At 40.3% G+C, this 16,389-nt stretch overlaps 1 protein-coding gene and 1 pseudogene across 1 annotated transcript in view; one reads left to right on the forward strand and one right to left on the reverse strand.

The window, feature by feature from the left end:
- Positions 1-5,729, reverse strand: part of LOC123498460 — a 7,074-nt pseudogene extending 1,345 nt beyond the window's left edge.
- A 4,358-nt stretch (positions 5,730-10,087) lies between these two features.
- LOC123498461 (Down syndrome cell adhesion molecule-like protein Dscam2) overlaps positions 10,088-16,389 on the forward strand; it is a 73,872-nt gene continuing 67,570 nt past the window's right edge. Inside the window, exons 1-4 of the mRNA XM_045245563.1 lie at positions 10,088-10,095; positions 10,355-10,369; positions 10,737-10,876; positions 14,326-14,449. Of these exons, the coding sequence (XP_045101498.1) occupies positions 10,088-10,095; positions 10,355-10,369; positions 10,737-10,876; positions 14,326-14,449 (287 nt within the window). The remainder of the gene's footprint in view (positions 10,096-10,354; positions 10,370-10,736; positions 10,877-14,325; positions 14,450-16,389) is intronic.

Consider the following 16,389-nt stretch of genomic DNA (forward strand, 5'->3'; position numbering starts at 1 on the left):
TTTATTTCTTCACTACCAGGACATGTTTACATATTTATCCTGGTTAGTGTTTGGTGATTTTATACAGCTTCAGAAACTTACGTGGGGGATTACAATAGTGAAGACTGTGTCCATTAATCTTCTGACCCCAATAGACCCTTCCTAATGTAAGTAAAATCGTTTAATCACATCCAAAACTCCTGGTAAAAATGTGTCCCAGTAATGATGAGGTTAAACTTCATTCAAAACGGTTCTAAAAGGAGAATGCCAGTTGTGATTGGAGTGTTTGAGGTGTTTAATCCTTTCAGTACCAGGGCGCGTTTTCATGTTCATTCTGGTTACTATTTATCGATTTTATAACGCTTCAGAAACTTATGTGAGGATTAAAATAGTAAAGACTGTGGCCATAAATATTTTGACCTCCATAGACCCTCCTAATATAAATAAAATCGTCTAATCACACCCAAAACTCATGGTAAAATTGCGTTCCAGTACTGAAGGATTAAACTCCACTCGAAACCTGTGACTGTATGTAAAGACTGGACACAAATTGAGATGGTTCGAAAAGGAGGAAGTCATATGTGATTTGAGTGTTTGAGGTGTTTAATGGCCTAGATAATGTCAATATGGACGTTCCCTTTACAGCTGATCAATTGTATGTAGGAAAACTAAACAACATCAGGATTATTGGTAAATGATCCGCGTCAACTGAAAACAATCTCCTCTTTAGTTGTCTCATTAACATTAGGAACTCTTCACTTTTCTAATATTGGGGATGACACACATTTATAATTTCAATCCCTTTAGTAGCATGACGTGTTTCCATATTCCTTCATAAACTTATGTGGGCGATTAAAATAGTGAAGACTGTGGCCATTAATCTCTTGACCCCCGTAGACCCTTCGTAATGTCAATAAATAAAATGGTCTAACCGTACATAAATCTCAAGGTAAAAAAGAGTCCCAGTACTGAAGGGGATTAAAAGCAGATTGGACCAGTAACTGAACTCTAAACCAGTACTAAGATGCTGTACCTGTCTAAATTAACACTATAAATTAATACTATAAATCAATAAAAGCTGGCCCACTTATTCTCATGGTGTTTTTGGGGGGGTCTACTTATGACGAGCGATTAGTCTGATGTGTTGCTGGTTGGCGAACAGAGATAAAAGTGACAATATCGGTAGTATGTCTCTATCTTTCCTATACAAAACTTCCATGCAGCTTCCCCATGCAGTTTTTCTTTTATGTAGGAGGGCTTGTGCATGCTAATCCTTTCTTTCCCTGCCAGATCTGTGTGAAGGGACGGGGGTTGGTGAGGAGGAATCTTTATTAGTACTATCCCCTTTCCTTCGAGTATGTTTAACCCCTTCATTACTGGAACGCATTTTTATTATGAGCTTTGGGTGTGATTAGATGATTTTATTGACATTAGGAAGGGTTTATGGAGGTCAGAAGATTAGTGGCCAGTCTTCACTATTCTAATCCCCACATAAATTTCCGAAGCTGCATAAAATCACCAAATGGTAAGCGGAATGAATATGAAAGACGAGGTTTGGGAGTGATAAGACCATTTCATTAACATTAGAGGATTGATGGCCAAGGTCTTCACTATTTTAACCCCCCACACAACTTTCTGAAGCTGCATAAGATCACCAAATACTAAGAGGAATAAAAGAATGAATATGAAAAAAAAGTGTCATGCTACTGAAGAGGTTAACTACGAGTATATTCCCCATCAGCACATTAGAACAAGTCTGCTGCTGGTTAGGTTAAGTTATTGGTGGTTACGGCTAGTTGTTCCTCCTTTGCGTTCCTTTGTGTTGGTCTCCCGCCTGCTGCTCCCGCCTCTCCTCGTCCCTCGCTGGCTGGCTGGTTGGCTGGCTTGGTGTGGATGAACTGCCCAATCACGGCTTAGACACTAGTAAACAGACGCACAACTAAAGTAAATACGGATCGAGAGGGGGAAGGTTTTGTCCCGTCTCTCTCTCTCTCTCTCTCTCTCTCTCTCTCTCTCTCTCTCTCTCTCTCTCGGCAGCATTTATTTCTTTATCTACATTCACTTTTCTCTCCATTTCGTCAGTTTGTCTCCTCTCTCTCTCTCTCTCTCTCTCTCTCTCTCTCTCTCTCTCTCTCTCTCTCTCTCTCTCTCTCTCTCTCTCTCTCTCTCTCTCTCTGTGTGTGTGTGTGTGTGTGTGTGTGTGTGTGTGTGTGTGTGTATACTGGCATGTACTAGTACTGCCACTACTCTTACTGCTTCCATTGTATATACCAGTGGGCCTCCCTCCTCAGGTGTGTGTGTGTGTGTGTGTGTGTGTGTGTGTGTGTGTGTGTGTGTGAGAGAGAGAGAGAGAGAGAGAGAGAGAGAGAGAGAGAGAGAGAGAGAGAGAGAGAGAGAGAGAGAGAGCAGTGTCAGAGTTTGCCAGGAATATTCAGTAAGGAATCAGTCGTGTTGTGTCGTGCTTGGACAAGAGAGAGAGAGAGAGAGAGAGAGAGAGAGAGAGAGAGAGAGAGAGAGAAGGAGAGGGAGCCTGACTGTATATTCAAAGTGGTGGTGGGGGAGAGCTGGAAGATATCAAGAGGGAGAGTAGAAGGAGGAGGAGGAGAAGGAAGAAGAGGAGGAAGAAGAAGAGGGGAGGATGGAGAGACAGAGGTTGAGAGGAAGGAGGAATGGAGATGAAGAGGGAGAGGAAAGCTCTGAAAAAAAAGAGGAAAGATTAGGAAGCAGAGAGAGAGAGAGAGAGAGAGAGAGAGAGAGAGAGAGAGAGAGAGAGATCAGAGCGAGGGGAAGGAAGGGGAAAGAATGAGTGAGAGGCGAGGGAAACGACATTGGGGAGAAGGGAAGAGAAGTGGAGAGGGAGGAAGAGAGGAGGAGAGGGGGAGAGGGGAGAAGAGAAGGAGGAGGAGGGGAGAAGGGAGAAGAGGGGAGGAGAGAGGAGAGGGACATGTGAGGGTTAAAAATGGTGATGATGATGGTGATAGTGATGGTGATAGTGATGGTGATAGTGATGGTGATAGAAGTAACAACAACAGTGATGCCATGGATGTTATTATGATAATGGTAATGTAAATGGCTATGATAGTGAAGATGATAATGGCGATAGTGTGATAGTGATGATGATAAGAGTAACAACGATAATGAAGATAGGAATAGTATTGGTAATGATAGTGATAGTAGTGGTGGTGATAGTGAAGGAGGTAATGGTGAGAGTGATGGTGAAGATAATGGTGAAGAGGGAGGGGCAAGGAGGTGGCAGGCAGCGTGGTAGTCATAAAGGTTACAATAATGATGGTAAGTGGTATTGATGGTGATAGTGTTAATGGTGATAATGATGGTGATGGAGAGAGATGGTGGAGAAGTGGTGAGAGGGGAGGAGCAGACAGGCAGCATGGCAGTCAGAAAGATAAAAATGACAGTGATGATATTGATAATGGCAGTGATGGGAATAGTGACAGTGAAGGCAGGTGATGGTGAGGATGGTGAAGGAAGATGATTGTGAAAAGGGAGGTGGGGAGGTGGCAGGCAGCATGGTAGTCAGAGATAACAAAAATAATGATGATATTGATAAGTCTAGTGATAAAGATAGTGACATTTAAGAGGCAGGTGATGGTGATGATGGTGAAGTGATGAAGTGGTGGAGGGGATAGGAGATGACAGACAGCATTGTAGTCAAAGAGATAACAACGATAGTGATAATGATAGTGACAGCGATGGTGAAAGGAGAGAGATGATTGTGAAGATGGTGAAGATGGTAATGATGATGAAGTGGTGAAGGGGGGGGGGGGGAGGGAGAGAAAATGGCAGATAGATTGGTAGTCAGAAAGATAACAACGATAATAACAGTGAAGGCAGATGATGGTGAACTTGGTGAAGATGATGATGATGGTGAAAATGAAGGTGATGACGGTGAAGATGGTGAAAGGGGGGAGGAGAAGGAAGGCAGTGTTAGTAGTGATGGTAATAATAACAATGGTGACGGTGAAGGATGATGAACATGATGAAGATGGTGAAGATGATGATGGTGAAGATGGTGAAGTGGTGAAAGGGGGGGAGAGGAGGGGGGAGGTGGCAGACGGCCCATCAGGAACACATTTGGTGGCAGGTAATCAATCGGTGCCTGGCCTGATTGCCCGCTTCCTCGTTAACGCCTCCTAATTACTCTTAATTGTGCGCGCTAATTACCGTGGCGGACGTGGTGACTTCATTGTGCGTGTGTCTACCTGCTTTTTCAACCATTTTTTGCGCCCAGACAGTGAAGGCAGTGAAGGAAAAGTTGGTATGCATTCTTTCTCTTTTTTTTTCATTTGTTGAGTTCTTTCTCTTATTCTTTCTTTGTTTTGACATTTTTTGACCCCGACAGTGAAGGAAGTATTGCATTCATTCATTCATTCTTTCTTTCTTTTTATTCATTTTTTGTTCCTAGACAGTGAATGAAGTGAAGGAAAAGTTGACGTTCATTCTTTCTCTTACTCTTTCTCTCTTTTTTCCATTTTTTTTGTTCTTTCTTTTATTCTTTCTTTTTTATATTTTCTGGGGCTTGATTCCTTTTCATTCCTTCCTTCTTTCTTTTTATTCATTTTTTGCGCCGTAACAGTGAAGGAAGTGAACAAAACTTGGCCTCCATTCTCCCTTTCATTCTTTCTTTCTTTCTTTTTTTATCTTTTTGGCTGTACAGTGAAAGAAGTGAAGGAAGTATGAAGGAAGTGAAAGAAAGGTTAGCCTCCGTTCTTCCTTACATTCCTTTTTTCTTTTTTTTTTTTTTTGGCAACGATAGTGAAGGAAATCAGTCTTTTATTCCTTTTTCTTCTTTCTATTTGACTCATTTTTTGTGCCTCGACAGTGAAGGAAGTGAAGGAAGTGTTCGTTTTCATTCTTTCTCTTATTCCTTCTTTCTTTCTTTCTTTTGTTTCTCGTTTTCTTGTGTCTTTTCAGTTTTGTTTGTGTTTCTTTGTGTTTTATATTTCTCTTTTTGGTTTTATTACGTAATTTCATTCTCTTCTTCTTCTTCTTCTTCTTCTTCTTCTTCTTCTTCTTCTTCTTCTTCTTCTTCTTCTTCTTCTTCTTCTTTTCTTTTTTCTTCTTCTTCTTCTTCTTCTTCTTCTTCTTCTTCTTCTTCTTCTTCTTCTTCTTCTTCTTGTTTCTTCTTCTTCTTCTTCTTCTTCTTCTTTTCTTGTTTCTTCTTCTTCTTCTTCTTCTTCTTCTTCTTCTTCTTCTTCTTCTTCTTCTTCTTCTTCTTCTTCTCTTCTTGTTTTTCTTCTTCTTCTTCTTCTTCTTCTTCTTCTTCTTCTTCTTCTTCTTCTTCTTCTTCTTTTCTTGTTTCTTCTTCTTCTTCTTCTTCTTCTTCTTCTTCTTTCTTCTTCTTCTTCTTCTTCTTCTTCTTCTTCTTCTTCTTCTTCTTTACCTTAATTACTTTCGTCATTCTTTTTTCTGTTTTTTCTTTACCATCGTGTGTTTTTCGTTTTATTTCAACTGATTTCTTTCTCTCCTTTTCTTACTTATTTATTTTTTTTTTGGGGGAGAGAAGTTCACATTCTTTTTATAAACTCAGTCTCATAATGTGTCTCTGCTTCCATTTTCTCTCTTTTTCTCTATCTCTTCCCTCTGTTTCTCTTCTTTTCTCTGTGTCTTTTTTTTCTCAGTGTCTCTTCTTCCCTTTTTCTCTTCTTTTTCTGTGTCTCTTTTTTTTTTCTCTGTGTCTCTTCTTCCCTCTGTGTCTCTTTTTCTCTGTCTCTCTTTCCTCTGTGTCTCTTTTTTTCTCTATCTCTCTTCCTTCAGTGTCTTTTTTTCTTTCTGTGTCTCTTTTTCTCCTTTTTTCTCTGTGTCTCTTCCTTGTGTCTCTTTTTATTCTCTCTGTGTCTCTTCTTCCTTCTGTGTCTCTTCCCTGTGTCTCTTTTTTTTTCTCTCTGTGTCTCTCTTCTTTCTCTGTCTCTTTTTCCCTTTTTCTTCTTTTTTCCTCTGTTTTCATTTCCACTTTTATTTTTTTTTCTTGTTTTTTGAGATATTTTTACAAATTTATATCTTTTCTCTACATTTTTTTCTGTCTATTTTTCATTTGTTTTTCCTCGATTCCTCTTTTTCAATACTCCGTTTCATCCACTTCCTCCTCCTCCTCCTCCTCCTCCTCCTCCTCCTGCTCCTGCTCCTCCTCCTCTTCTTCCTCCTCTTCCTCCTCTTCCTCTTTTTGTTCGTCTGTTTTTTTTCTTTCATTTCCTCTCTTTCTTTCTCTCTCTCTCTCTCTCTCTCTCTCTCTCTCTCTCTCTCTCTCTCTCTCTCTCTTTTCTATTTCCCTCCCGTTCTTGTGTTATTTGATATTCACTTATCCTTTTTGCTTTTCATTTATTTTGTCGCTTCTTTTTTTTTCTCTCTGTTTTCCTCCCATACTTTCCTTCTTCTACATTCTTTTTCTCTATCATTTTTCTCGCTTTTATTGTTATATTCTTCTTTCTACATTTTTCTGCTCACTCTCTCTCTCTCTCTCTCTCTCTCTCTCTCTCTCTCTCTCTCTCTCTCTCTCTCTCTCTCTCTCTCTCTCTCTCTCTCTCTCTCTCTCTCTCTCTCTCTCTCTCTCTCTCTCTCTCTCTCTCTCTCTCTCTCTCTCTCTCTCTCTCTCTCTCTCTCTCTCTCTCTCTCTCTCTCTCTCTCTCTCTCTCTCTCTCTCTCTCTCTCTCTCTCTCTCTCTCTCTCTCTCTCTCTCTCTCTCTCTCTCTCTCTCTCTCTCTCTCTCTCTCTCTCTCATACATGCTGACCTGTTTATTCAATTCAGTGATGACCTGAGATGAGTTTTAAAAGTATTGATTTTACCTGGTCACCTGTCTCTCCTCTCTCTCTCTCTCTCTCTCTCTCTCTCTCTCTCTCTCTCTCTCTCTCTCTCTCTACTCTCTCTCTCTCTCTCTCTCTCTCTCTGAACATGATGAATACTGCCATGTTCTTGTTTCTTACACTTACTCACTCACTCACTCTCACTCACTCACTCACTCACTCACTCACTCACTCATTCACTCGCTCACTCTCTCACTTTCTTCCATTGCCAGCATCACTCCTCGTCCATCACACTTCTATGGGATCTCAATCCCCACTCTCTCTCTCTCTCTCTCTCTCTCTCTCTCTCTCTCTCTCTCTCTCTCTCTCTCTGGGTTTTAAAATACTTCAGATTACAGGTGTAGCCACAAAACCAGTTATTGTTGTTATTGTTGTTGTTGTTGTTGTTCATTGTAGTATTGCAGTATTCGCTGTATTATTCATTGTTCTTTCTTTATTACAGTATTTTTCTTTGTTTTATTGTTCATAGTAGTATTTTTCTCTTATTCCATTTTTTTCTTATTTTTCCATTCCTTTCATTTCTTTTTCTCTTATTTCATGTTTTTCTTTCTATCATATGTAACTTTCATGCCTTATATTTTGTTTTCCATGCTATTTTATTCATTAGTTCATTAACTCACTCATTTAATCCTTCACATCTACATTATCAACATTACCAAAGCCTTGAAGATAGAGGAAAAAAAAAAAACACCTTATCTAATCTTTTGCATCTTTAATTCAACTATATATATTTACATTTATTCCTTCTTTTCACTCCCTTCATATCTTTGTTTTTATTCAAAGTCGTGTTCTTTTTATCCTATTTTACTCATTATCTCATTCACTCACTCAATCATCCATTCACATCAAGGCCTTATGTAATCTGTTGTACCTTTAATCCATAATCTAGTTTTACTCCTTCTTTTCACTCCCTTCATATCTTTATTTTTGCTCAAAGTCGTGTTTTTTTTTTCATACTGTTTTACCCATTAGCTCATTCACTCACTCATTTAACCCTTCACATCTACATTATCAACAACAGCAACAAAAACAACAAACGACCTTGTTTAATCCCTTGAGTACCATGACGCGTGTCCATATTTATTCTATTTACTATTTGATGATTTTATACAGCTTCAGAAACTTGTATTGGGGAGGGAGATAAAAATAGTGAATACTGTGGCCATTAATCTTCTGACCTTCTGACCCTTCCTAATGTCAATAAAATGGTCTAATTGTACACAAACCTTAAGGTGAAAATGTGTCCTAGTATTGAAAGGGTTAATCTTTACTATCCTTATTTCATATATCTACTTATTTTTTACTCCTTCCTTTCACTTATAACGAAAGAAAGTCACCGATGGATTGACCTTTCCTGAATCCATATTGTCGATCAGAAAGAAGATTATGAGAAGATTGTGAAGAGCGGAAGGGACGCCTAATACTCTTCCTATTGAGGAGATACTCGCGAGGATCAGAGAGACAGGAAATCAAAGCTATAGGAGGCTACAGCGAGGGATTAGAGTCTTTCATGTCCTTATTATAGTTCAACATGTGATATCTGATCGTCTTGTAATTACTTCTGTGTATTTCCGAACGCTTTATGCTTCCTTGTAATCTCTCGTCAGTCTTTTTTGTCCCTTCCCTCCTCGTAGAAACACTCTCTCTCTCTCTCTCTCTCTCTCTCTCTCTCTCTCTCTCTCTCTCTCTCTCTCTCTCTCTCTCTCTCTCTCTCTCTCTCTCTCTCTCTCTCTCTCTCTCTCTCTCTCTCTCTCTCTCTCTCTCTCTCTCTCTTTCTTTCTTTCTTTCTTTCTTTCTTTCTTTCTTTCTCTCTCTCTCTCTCTCTCTCTCTCTCTCTCTCTCTCTCTCTCTCTCTCTCTCTCTCTCTCTCTCTCTCTCTCTCTCTCTCTCTCTCTCTCTCTCTCTCTCTCTCTCTCTCTCTCTCTCTCTCTTTTTATATGTTCTATTTATGTTTATCTTCCTCCTGCACAGTCTTCTCTTTTCTTGTTCTTTATCTTCTTTCCTAGATACTCTTACTTGTTGGTCTTGTCCTTCTTTCTATGATCATTGGTTTTTATCAGTCTTTTTCTTTCTTTGCGTGTTCTATTTATGTTTATCTTCCTCTTACGCTGTCTTTTCTTCTTTTCTTCTTCTTCTTCTTTCCTTGATATTCTTAGTTGTTGGTCTTCTCCTTTCTATAATAATCTGTTTTTGTCAGTGTTTCTTCTATACATAATTTCTTTCATTGTTGCTTTATTTTCTTTGGGTTTGTTCCTTCATATGCGTAACCTCTTTAATACTGAGACGCATTTATTTTCTTTGATAGTTAGGTACGATTAGATTATTTTATTTTCATTAGGAAGGGTGTATGGAGGTCAAAAGATTAATGGTCATAGTCTTTACTGTTTTAATCCCCTCCAACGTATGTTCCTGAAGTTGTATAAAATCGCCATATAGTAACCAGAATGAATATTAAAACGCGTCCTGGTACTGAAGAGATTAATTGCTTTTCTAATCCTGCTTTCTGTTTCCCTTCTCATATTTTACTCTTCTATATTTCTAACTTCTTACACAGACAATGATTTTTCGTTCTATTTCTTCTACACATTCAGTTTTCTTCTTCTCGTTTTCTTTATTTTCCTTACGTTTCTTATTCCTTATTTTCCTATCCTTCTTTCTAAACAGATTGAACATTTCTTCTTGTCCTTTTTAAAATAGTGCAGACCGTGGCCATTTATCACCTGAACTCCTCAGACTCTTCGTAATGTCAATAAAATGGTATAATAGTACACAAATCCTAAGGTGAAAATATGTCCCAGTACTGAAAGTGATCAATCCCCCCACATGACTTTCTGAAGCTGTATAAAATCACCCAATAGTGATCAGAGTGAATATGGAAACGCGTCTTGGTACTGAACGGGTTAATTTCAAATATTAAGGTTATGTCAGTCTCCGTTACTTTTCCTTCCCTTCTCCCTAAACGCGCCTTCTTTTCCCCTCTCATCTTACCGTCTTTGATCTTTCCCTCACTCTCCCGACGCCTTTCTCTCCCTAGCAGTCATTCGTTCCCTCACTCACTGCACCTTCACCTCTCACTCTTACCACTGACTCTCCCATTAACTCGCACCACCTCACTCTCATTCTCACCAGATTCTTACCTTGCACGTCTCACTCAGCTCTCCCAAATGATTCTCTCTAATAGTTACTTAGGCTCATGTTCTGAAATGTTTTTCTCTCTCACTTTCGGTATTTTCCAAAGGCTCTAGTTGAAGATAGTGGTGTTTTTAAGAGTAATTTTATGGCTCAGGTGATGGATTGGCAAGATTTCTGGTATATCATAAGGAGGAGCTCTTGAAAATCCAGCTAGTTGTCTCTGTGGCCTTGGAAAATTGTCGTGGTGAGAGAGCAATGAGTTTTTTTTTTTTTAATATGGGCGCCACTCTCGCGGCTTTAGGGAATTAAGTCATTCTTGCTGTGGCTTTTCAACTCTTATACACTCACAACTCTCCCTTCACTTTACTCGTACAACATCTCTACCTCTCACTCTTAAAACTCTCCTTTGAATTCACTCTCACAGTTTTATCACTCTCACGTCACTATCACATCTCACTCTCTCACACCTACCTTTACACACACACACACACACACACACACACACACACACACACACACACACACACACAAACAAACATAAACAACTAAGCTAATGTTCTAATCTTAAGTCTCCCTCAATCTCCATATGTATATTTTCAGTATGTATATGTAAACAGTATTATTATTATTATTATTATTATTATTATTATTATTATTATTATTATTATTATTATTATTACACACACACATTACACACACACACACACACACACACACACACACACACACACACACACACACACACACACACACACACACACACACACCAGTCCACCTCATCACCTCTCCTCTCTCTCTCTCGTCAGCTACGTGTACGGGTCTGGGGGTCGTCTGTATGTGCAAGATGTGACTCTGGAAGACGGACAGGCGGCTTTCCAGTGTCAAGTGAGGCACCCCGCCAGCCTCGCCGCCCTCACCAGCTCCCCCGCCACCCTCACTGTCATGGGTAAGTGTATGAGTAACTGTGTGTGTGTAGGTGTGTAGGTGTGTCATGGGTAAATGTGAGTGAGGCTAGTGTTCTCAAACACTTCTATGCTTCACCTTCACTATTTCAAAAGACTTTATCTAAATTCACACGAGTTTTTTTTTAAGGTGTTTTTATGGTTCTAGATGCAGATTGACAAGGTTTCCACATTATTAACTGGATAAACACTCTTGAGAACAACGCTAATCATCGCTGTGGCCTTGGAATCTAGTCGTGGTGAGAGAGAAGAGCGTTTTTAAGGTGCTTTTTAGGTTCTAGAGGCAGATTGACAAGGTTTCAACATTACTAACAGGAGAAACACTCTTGAGAACTGAGCTAATCATCTCTGTGGCCTTGGAAAAAAGTCGTGGTGAGAGAGCAGATTGCTTTAGAATACGGGCATAACTGTCAATGTGTGTGTGTGTGTGTGTGTGTGTGTGTGTGTGTGTGTGTGTGTGTGTAATTCACCTCGGTCGTCTGCTGGTCATCAAGCCAGTCTTCCCTATTACGGAGCGAGCTCAGAGCTCATAGACCGATCTTCGGGTAGGACTGAGACCACAACACACAACACACACCGGGAAAGCGAGGCCACAACCCCTCGAGTTACATCCCGTACCTATTTACTGCTAGGTGAACAGGGGCTACACATTAAGAGGCTTGGTCATTTGTCTCGCCGCTTCCCGGGACTCGAACCCGGACCCTCTCGATTGTGAGTCGAGCGTGCTAACCACTACATTACGCAGTGTGTGTGTGTGTGTGTGTGTGTGTGTGTGTGTGTGTGTGTGTGTGTGTGTGTGTGTGTGTGTGTGTGTGTGTGTGTGTGTGATTCACTGTTTGATCTGCTGCAGTCTCTGACAAGACAGCCAGACGTTACCCTACGGAACGAGCTCAGAGCTCATTATTTCCGATCTTCGGATAGGCCTAAGACCAGGCACACACCACACACCGGGACAACAAGGTCACAACTCCTCGATTTACATCCCGTACCTACTCACTGCTAGGTGAACAGGGGCTACACGTCAAAGGAGAAATACCCAAATATCTCCACCCGGCCGGGGAATCGAACCCCGGTCCTCTGGCTTGTGAAGCCAGCGCTCTAACCACTGAGCTACCGGGCCGTGTGTGTGTGTGTGTGTGTGTGTGTGTGTGTGTGTGTGTGTGTGTGTGTGTGTGTGTGTGTGTGTGTGTGTGTGTGTGTGTGTGTGTGTGTGTGTGTGTGTGTGTGTGTGTGTGTGTGTGTGTGTGTGTGTGTGTGTGTGTGTGTGTGTGTGTGTGTGTGTGTGTGTGTGTGTGTGTGTGTGTGTGTGTGTGTGTGTGTGTGTGTGTGTGTGTGTGGGCAAGCAAATGAATAAAGATACTAACAAATGGATGAAACAAACAACAAGTAACAAACAAAGCAGCGGGAACCGAATTGAATGACTGAATGTGTGAGTGAGTGAGCAAATCCATGAATGAAAAACTAACAAATTCATGAAAAAAAAGAAGACAAAAGAAGAAAAAAAGATGAAAAAAAAGAAAAGCGAAGACTATAAGTAATTTGAGTTAGCATGAATGAAAAAATGTAAAAATAATCAAATAAAACCCAGTAAACCAAAGCACAAAGATGAGTGAAAGAGGGAAATATGAAGAAAGAAAGAATAGATGAGAGAAAGAAAGGAAGGAAGGAAGGAAAAATAGGAGAAAGAGGAAAAAGCTTACAAAATAAAGTAAATAAAGTGAGAACGTTAATAGTAAACAAACACACAAAAAAAGAAGAAGAAGAAGAAGAAGAAGAAGACAGAGAGAGAGAGAGAGAGAGAGAGAGAGAGAGAGAGAGAGAGAGAGAGAGAGAGAGAGAGAGAGAATATAATTGGTTCACTGGGCTTATTTTTCTATTTTGATATTTTCTTTTATTTATTTTCCTATTTTTCTTCTTTCTTTGTTTTTTCGTTTATTAATTCATTTTTCTTCTATTCTTTGATTCTTTCTTTCTTTCTTTTCCTTCTCTTCTTCCTCTTCAATCTCCTCCTCCTCCTCCTCCTCCTCCTCCTCCTCCTCCTCCTCCTCCTCCTCCTCCTCCTCCTCCTCCTCCTACTCCTCCTCCTCTTCCTCCTCCTCTTCCTCTCCTCCTCCTCCTCCTCCTCCTCCTCCTCCTCCTCCTCCTCCTCCTCCTCCTCCTCCTCCCACCTTTTTTTTTATCTTCTATCTGTCTGTCTGTCTGTCTGTCTGTCTGTCTTCTTCTCTTCTCCTCTTCTTCTTCTTCTTCTTCTTCTTCTTCTTCTTCTTGTTCTTGTTCTTGTTCTTCTTCTTCTTCTTCTTCTTCTTCTTCTTCTTCTTCTTCTTCTTCTTCTTCTTCTTCTTCTTCTTCTTCTTCTTCTTCTTCTTCTTCTTCTTCTTCTTCTTCTTCTTCTTCTCCTCCTCCTCCTTTTTCTCTTCCATCACCTTTCACTCCTCTTATTTCTTTGTTCCCTTCTGTTTCTCTTTCTTTCTCCATTACGTCTCTTCGCTTCACGTGTGTCATGTGTTTCCTCTTCCTCTCTTTTGTCTCTCTTTCCTCTATGTCTTCTTCTTCTTCTTCTTCTTTTCTTCTTTCATTTTTGTTTTCAATGATTGGAATTTTGTGTATCTTATCTGTGTGGTTTATTATTCTTGTTTGTTTTGTTTTGTTTCCTCTCATTCGTTCACTCATTCTCTTTTTCACTCCATTCGTTTTTTTTTCTTATTTTATTCTTATCTCCTTCATTTGTTTTGTCTTTATTCTTTTCTTCATCTTTCTTTCTTTCTTTCTTTCTTTCTTTCTTCTTCCTCTTCTTCCTCTTCTTCTGCTTCTTATTTTTTTTTCTTCTTCTTCTTCTTCTTCTTCTTCTTCTTCTTTCTCTCCCTTCTTTCGTACTCTTTCACTGTCCTCCTCTCTCTCTCCTCTCTCTCCCGTCCTCCTCCTCCTCCTCCTCCTCCTCCTCCTCCTCTTCCTTCTCCTCCTCCTCAAATCATACGTCCCTCATTTTTACCTCTCTGTCTCTCATTTTCTCTCTCCCATTTCTACTCTCATTATATTTTTCCTCCCCTTTTCCATTCCTCCATTCCTTCCTTCATTCTCTCCCACTTGTCTCATCCCTCACAGTCAGTCACAACGTTTTCTTTCCTCCTCCTCCTCCTCTTCCTCCTCCTCCTCCTCCTCCTCCTCCTCCTCCTCCTCCTCCTCCTCCTCCTCCTCCTCCTCCTCCTCCTCCTCCTCCTCCTCCTCCTCCTCCTCCTCCTCCTCCTCCTCCTCCTCCTCCTCCTCCTCCTCCTCCATAGAATACCAACTAATCATTTCTGTAACCTTGTGAAAAATAGGAGAGAGAGAGAGAGAGAGAGAGAGAGAGAGAGAGAGAGAGAGAGAGAGAGAGAGAGAGAGCTTAGTATTTTCTTTACCCTATCCCACGTGACACCTTTTTTTCTCCCTCCGTCAGCGCCTTCAGCAAGAGATGGCGCCCCCAGGATGGCCGAGAAGCTGCCGCGCATGGTGGAGGTCTTAGAAGGGAAGCCGTGGACTCTGCCTTGCCTTGCTCACGGTCACCCACCTCCACATTACAGGTAAGAACTGAAAACAGGTGAGGGTAGGTGAGGACAGGTGAGAGCAGGTGATGGCAGGTGAGGGTAGGTGATGGCAGGTGAGGGTAGGTGAGGACAGGTGAGAGTAGGTGATGGCAGGTGAGGGTAGGTGAGGGAGATAGATGACCATGACGCATTTCCCTATATTTCTCCTATGTTTAGCAGTAGAAAACTATGCTAAACTTTATCAGTACTGGGACGTATTTTTACCATGAGATTTGTGTACGATTAGACCATTTCATTGATATCAGGAAGGGTCTAAGGAGGTCAGAAGATCAATGGTCACAGTCTTCACTATTCCAATCCCTCCCCACATAAGTTTCTGAAGCTGTAGAAAATCACCACACATTAAGCAGAATGGATATGGAAACGCGTCGTGCTACTGAAGAGGTTAAATAGGCAATACAATCCAACAAACACTGTCTAAAATAAAACGCTACGAGGGACAGCCAGTACCATAGCGCGTTTCCATATCCATTTTCCTTACTATTTGGTGATTTGATACAGCTTCAGAAACTCATGTGGGGATTGAAATAGTGAAGACTCTGGACTATTAGTCTTCTGACCTCCATAGACCCTTCCTAATGCAAATAAAATCGTCTAATCACACCCAAACCTCAAGATGAAATATGCATCCTAGTACTGAAGGGGTTAAAGTAAAGAGAGTTGTGGGTAGGTGAAGGTTAGAAGTGAGGGGAAATGAGGGGTAAGAGGGTAAGGAAAGTGAGGGGAGGTTTAAGGGGGGGGTGAGGGAAAGTGAGGAGAGATGAGGGGAAATGGGAAGAACCGGAGGAGGAGGAACGAAGGGAAATGTTTTAGTTTGCATGGAAAAATAAAGGGTTGAGAGAGAGAGAGAGAGAGAGAGAGAGAGAGAGAGAGAGAGAGAGAGAGAGAGAGAGAGAGAGAGAGAGAGAGAGAGAGAGAGAGAGAGAGAGAGAGAGAGAGAGAGAGAGAGAGAGAGAGAGAGAGAGAGAGAGAGAGAGAAATATGGTGGTTTGGTAAAAGGAAAATTTGATGGACAAGGAAGATATTCGGAAGAAGTAAAAATTGGAGAACGATAACAGATAAATACAAAAAAGGGAAGAAAGAGTAGATAGAGAAAAATGAAAAAAAAAGAGAGAAACAAGAGACAAAATGTATGAAAGAAGAGGGAAAGAGGAAAACATAAAAGAAAAACAAGAGAATATGGAAACAAGTAGTAGGAAAGAGAGAGAAAAAAAGAAAAAGGGGAAAAGGGAAACAAAAAGAAGAGAATAGAAAAGATAAAAAGAAGAAAATAAATAAAGTAGGAAAGACAAAAGAAAATGAAAGGAAGTGAGGGATTGGAAGAAAATAAAGAGAAAGAGAGAAAACTTTGATGGTTAATGAAGATTTGAGGAAGAGGAAGAAGAATATATAGAGAGAGGAGAGAGATAAAAGAAGTGGAGAAAGATAAAAGAATGAAGATAGAGAGAAGGTAGGTAGAGAGAGAGAGAGAGAGAGAGAGAGAGAGAGAGAGAGAGAGAAGGAAAGAAGAAAAAGTTTGAATGAAAGAGAAAAAGAAATAAAAACCAATATAAGGAAAGAAAAATAAAGATAAAAATGGAAAAAGAAAGAAAAAGAAAGAGAAAGAAAAATGAATAAATGAACAGAAAAAGAATAAAAACAAAAATACAAAACAAAACAAAAGCAACAACAAAGAAGATAATGATAATAAAAAAGGAAAGAAAGAAACGAAACAAGTGAAAGAAGAAAGATAAAACAACAGCAACAAGAAGAGGAAGAGGAAGAAGAAGAAGAGGAGGAAGAAGAAGAGGTAAGAGAAACAAGACAGTAAGGAGGAAAGAGGGAAAAAGGAAGAAACGAGATGAGAGAAAGAAGACAAGAGGAACAAGAAGAGGAAGAGGAGAGAAGAACGTAGAGGAGCAAGGCAGTAAGGTTGA

This window comes from Portunus trituberculatus, chromosome 48 (assembly GCF_017591435.1).
Source record: "Portunus trituberculatus isolate SZX2019 chromosome 48, ASM1759143v1, whole genome shotgun sequence".
NCBI lineage: Eukaryota > Metazoa > Arthropoda > Malacostraca > Decapoda > Portunidae > Portunus > Portunus trituberculatus.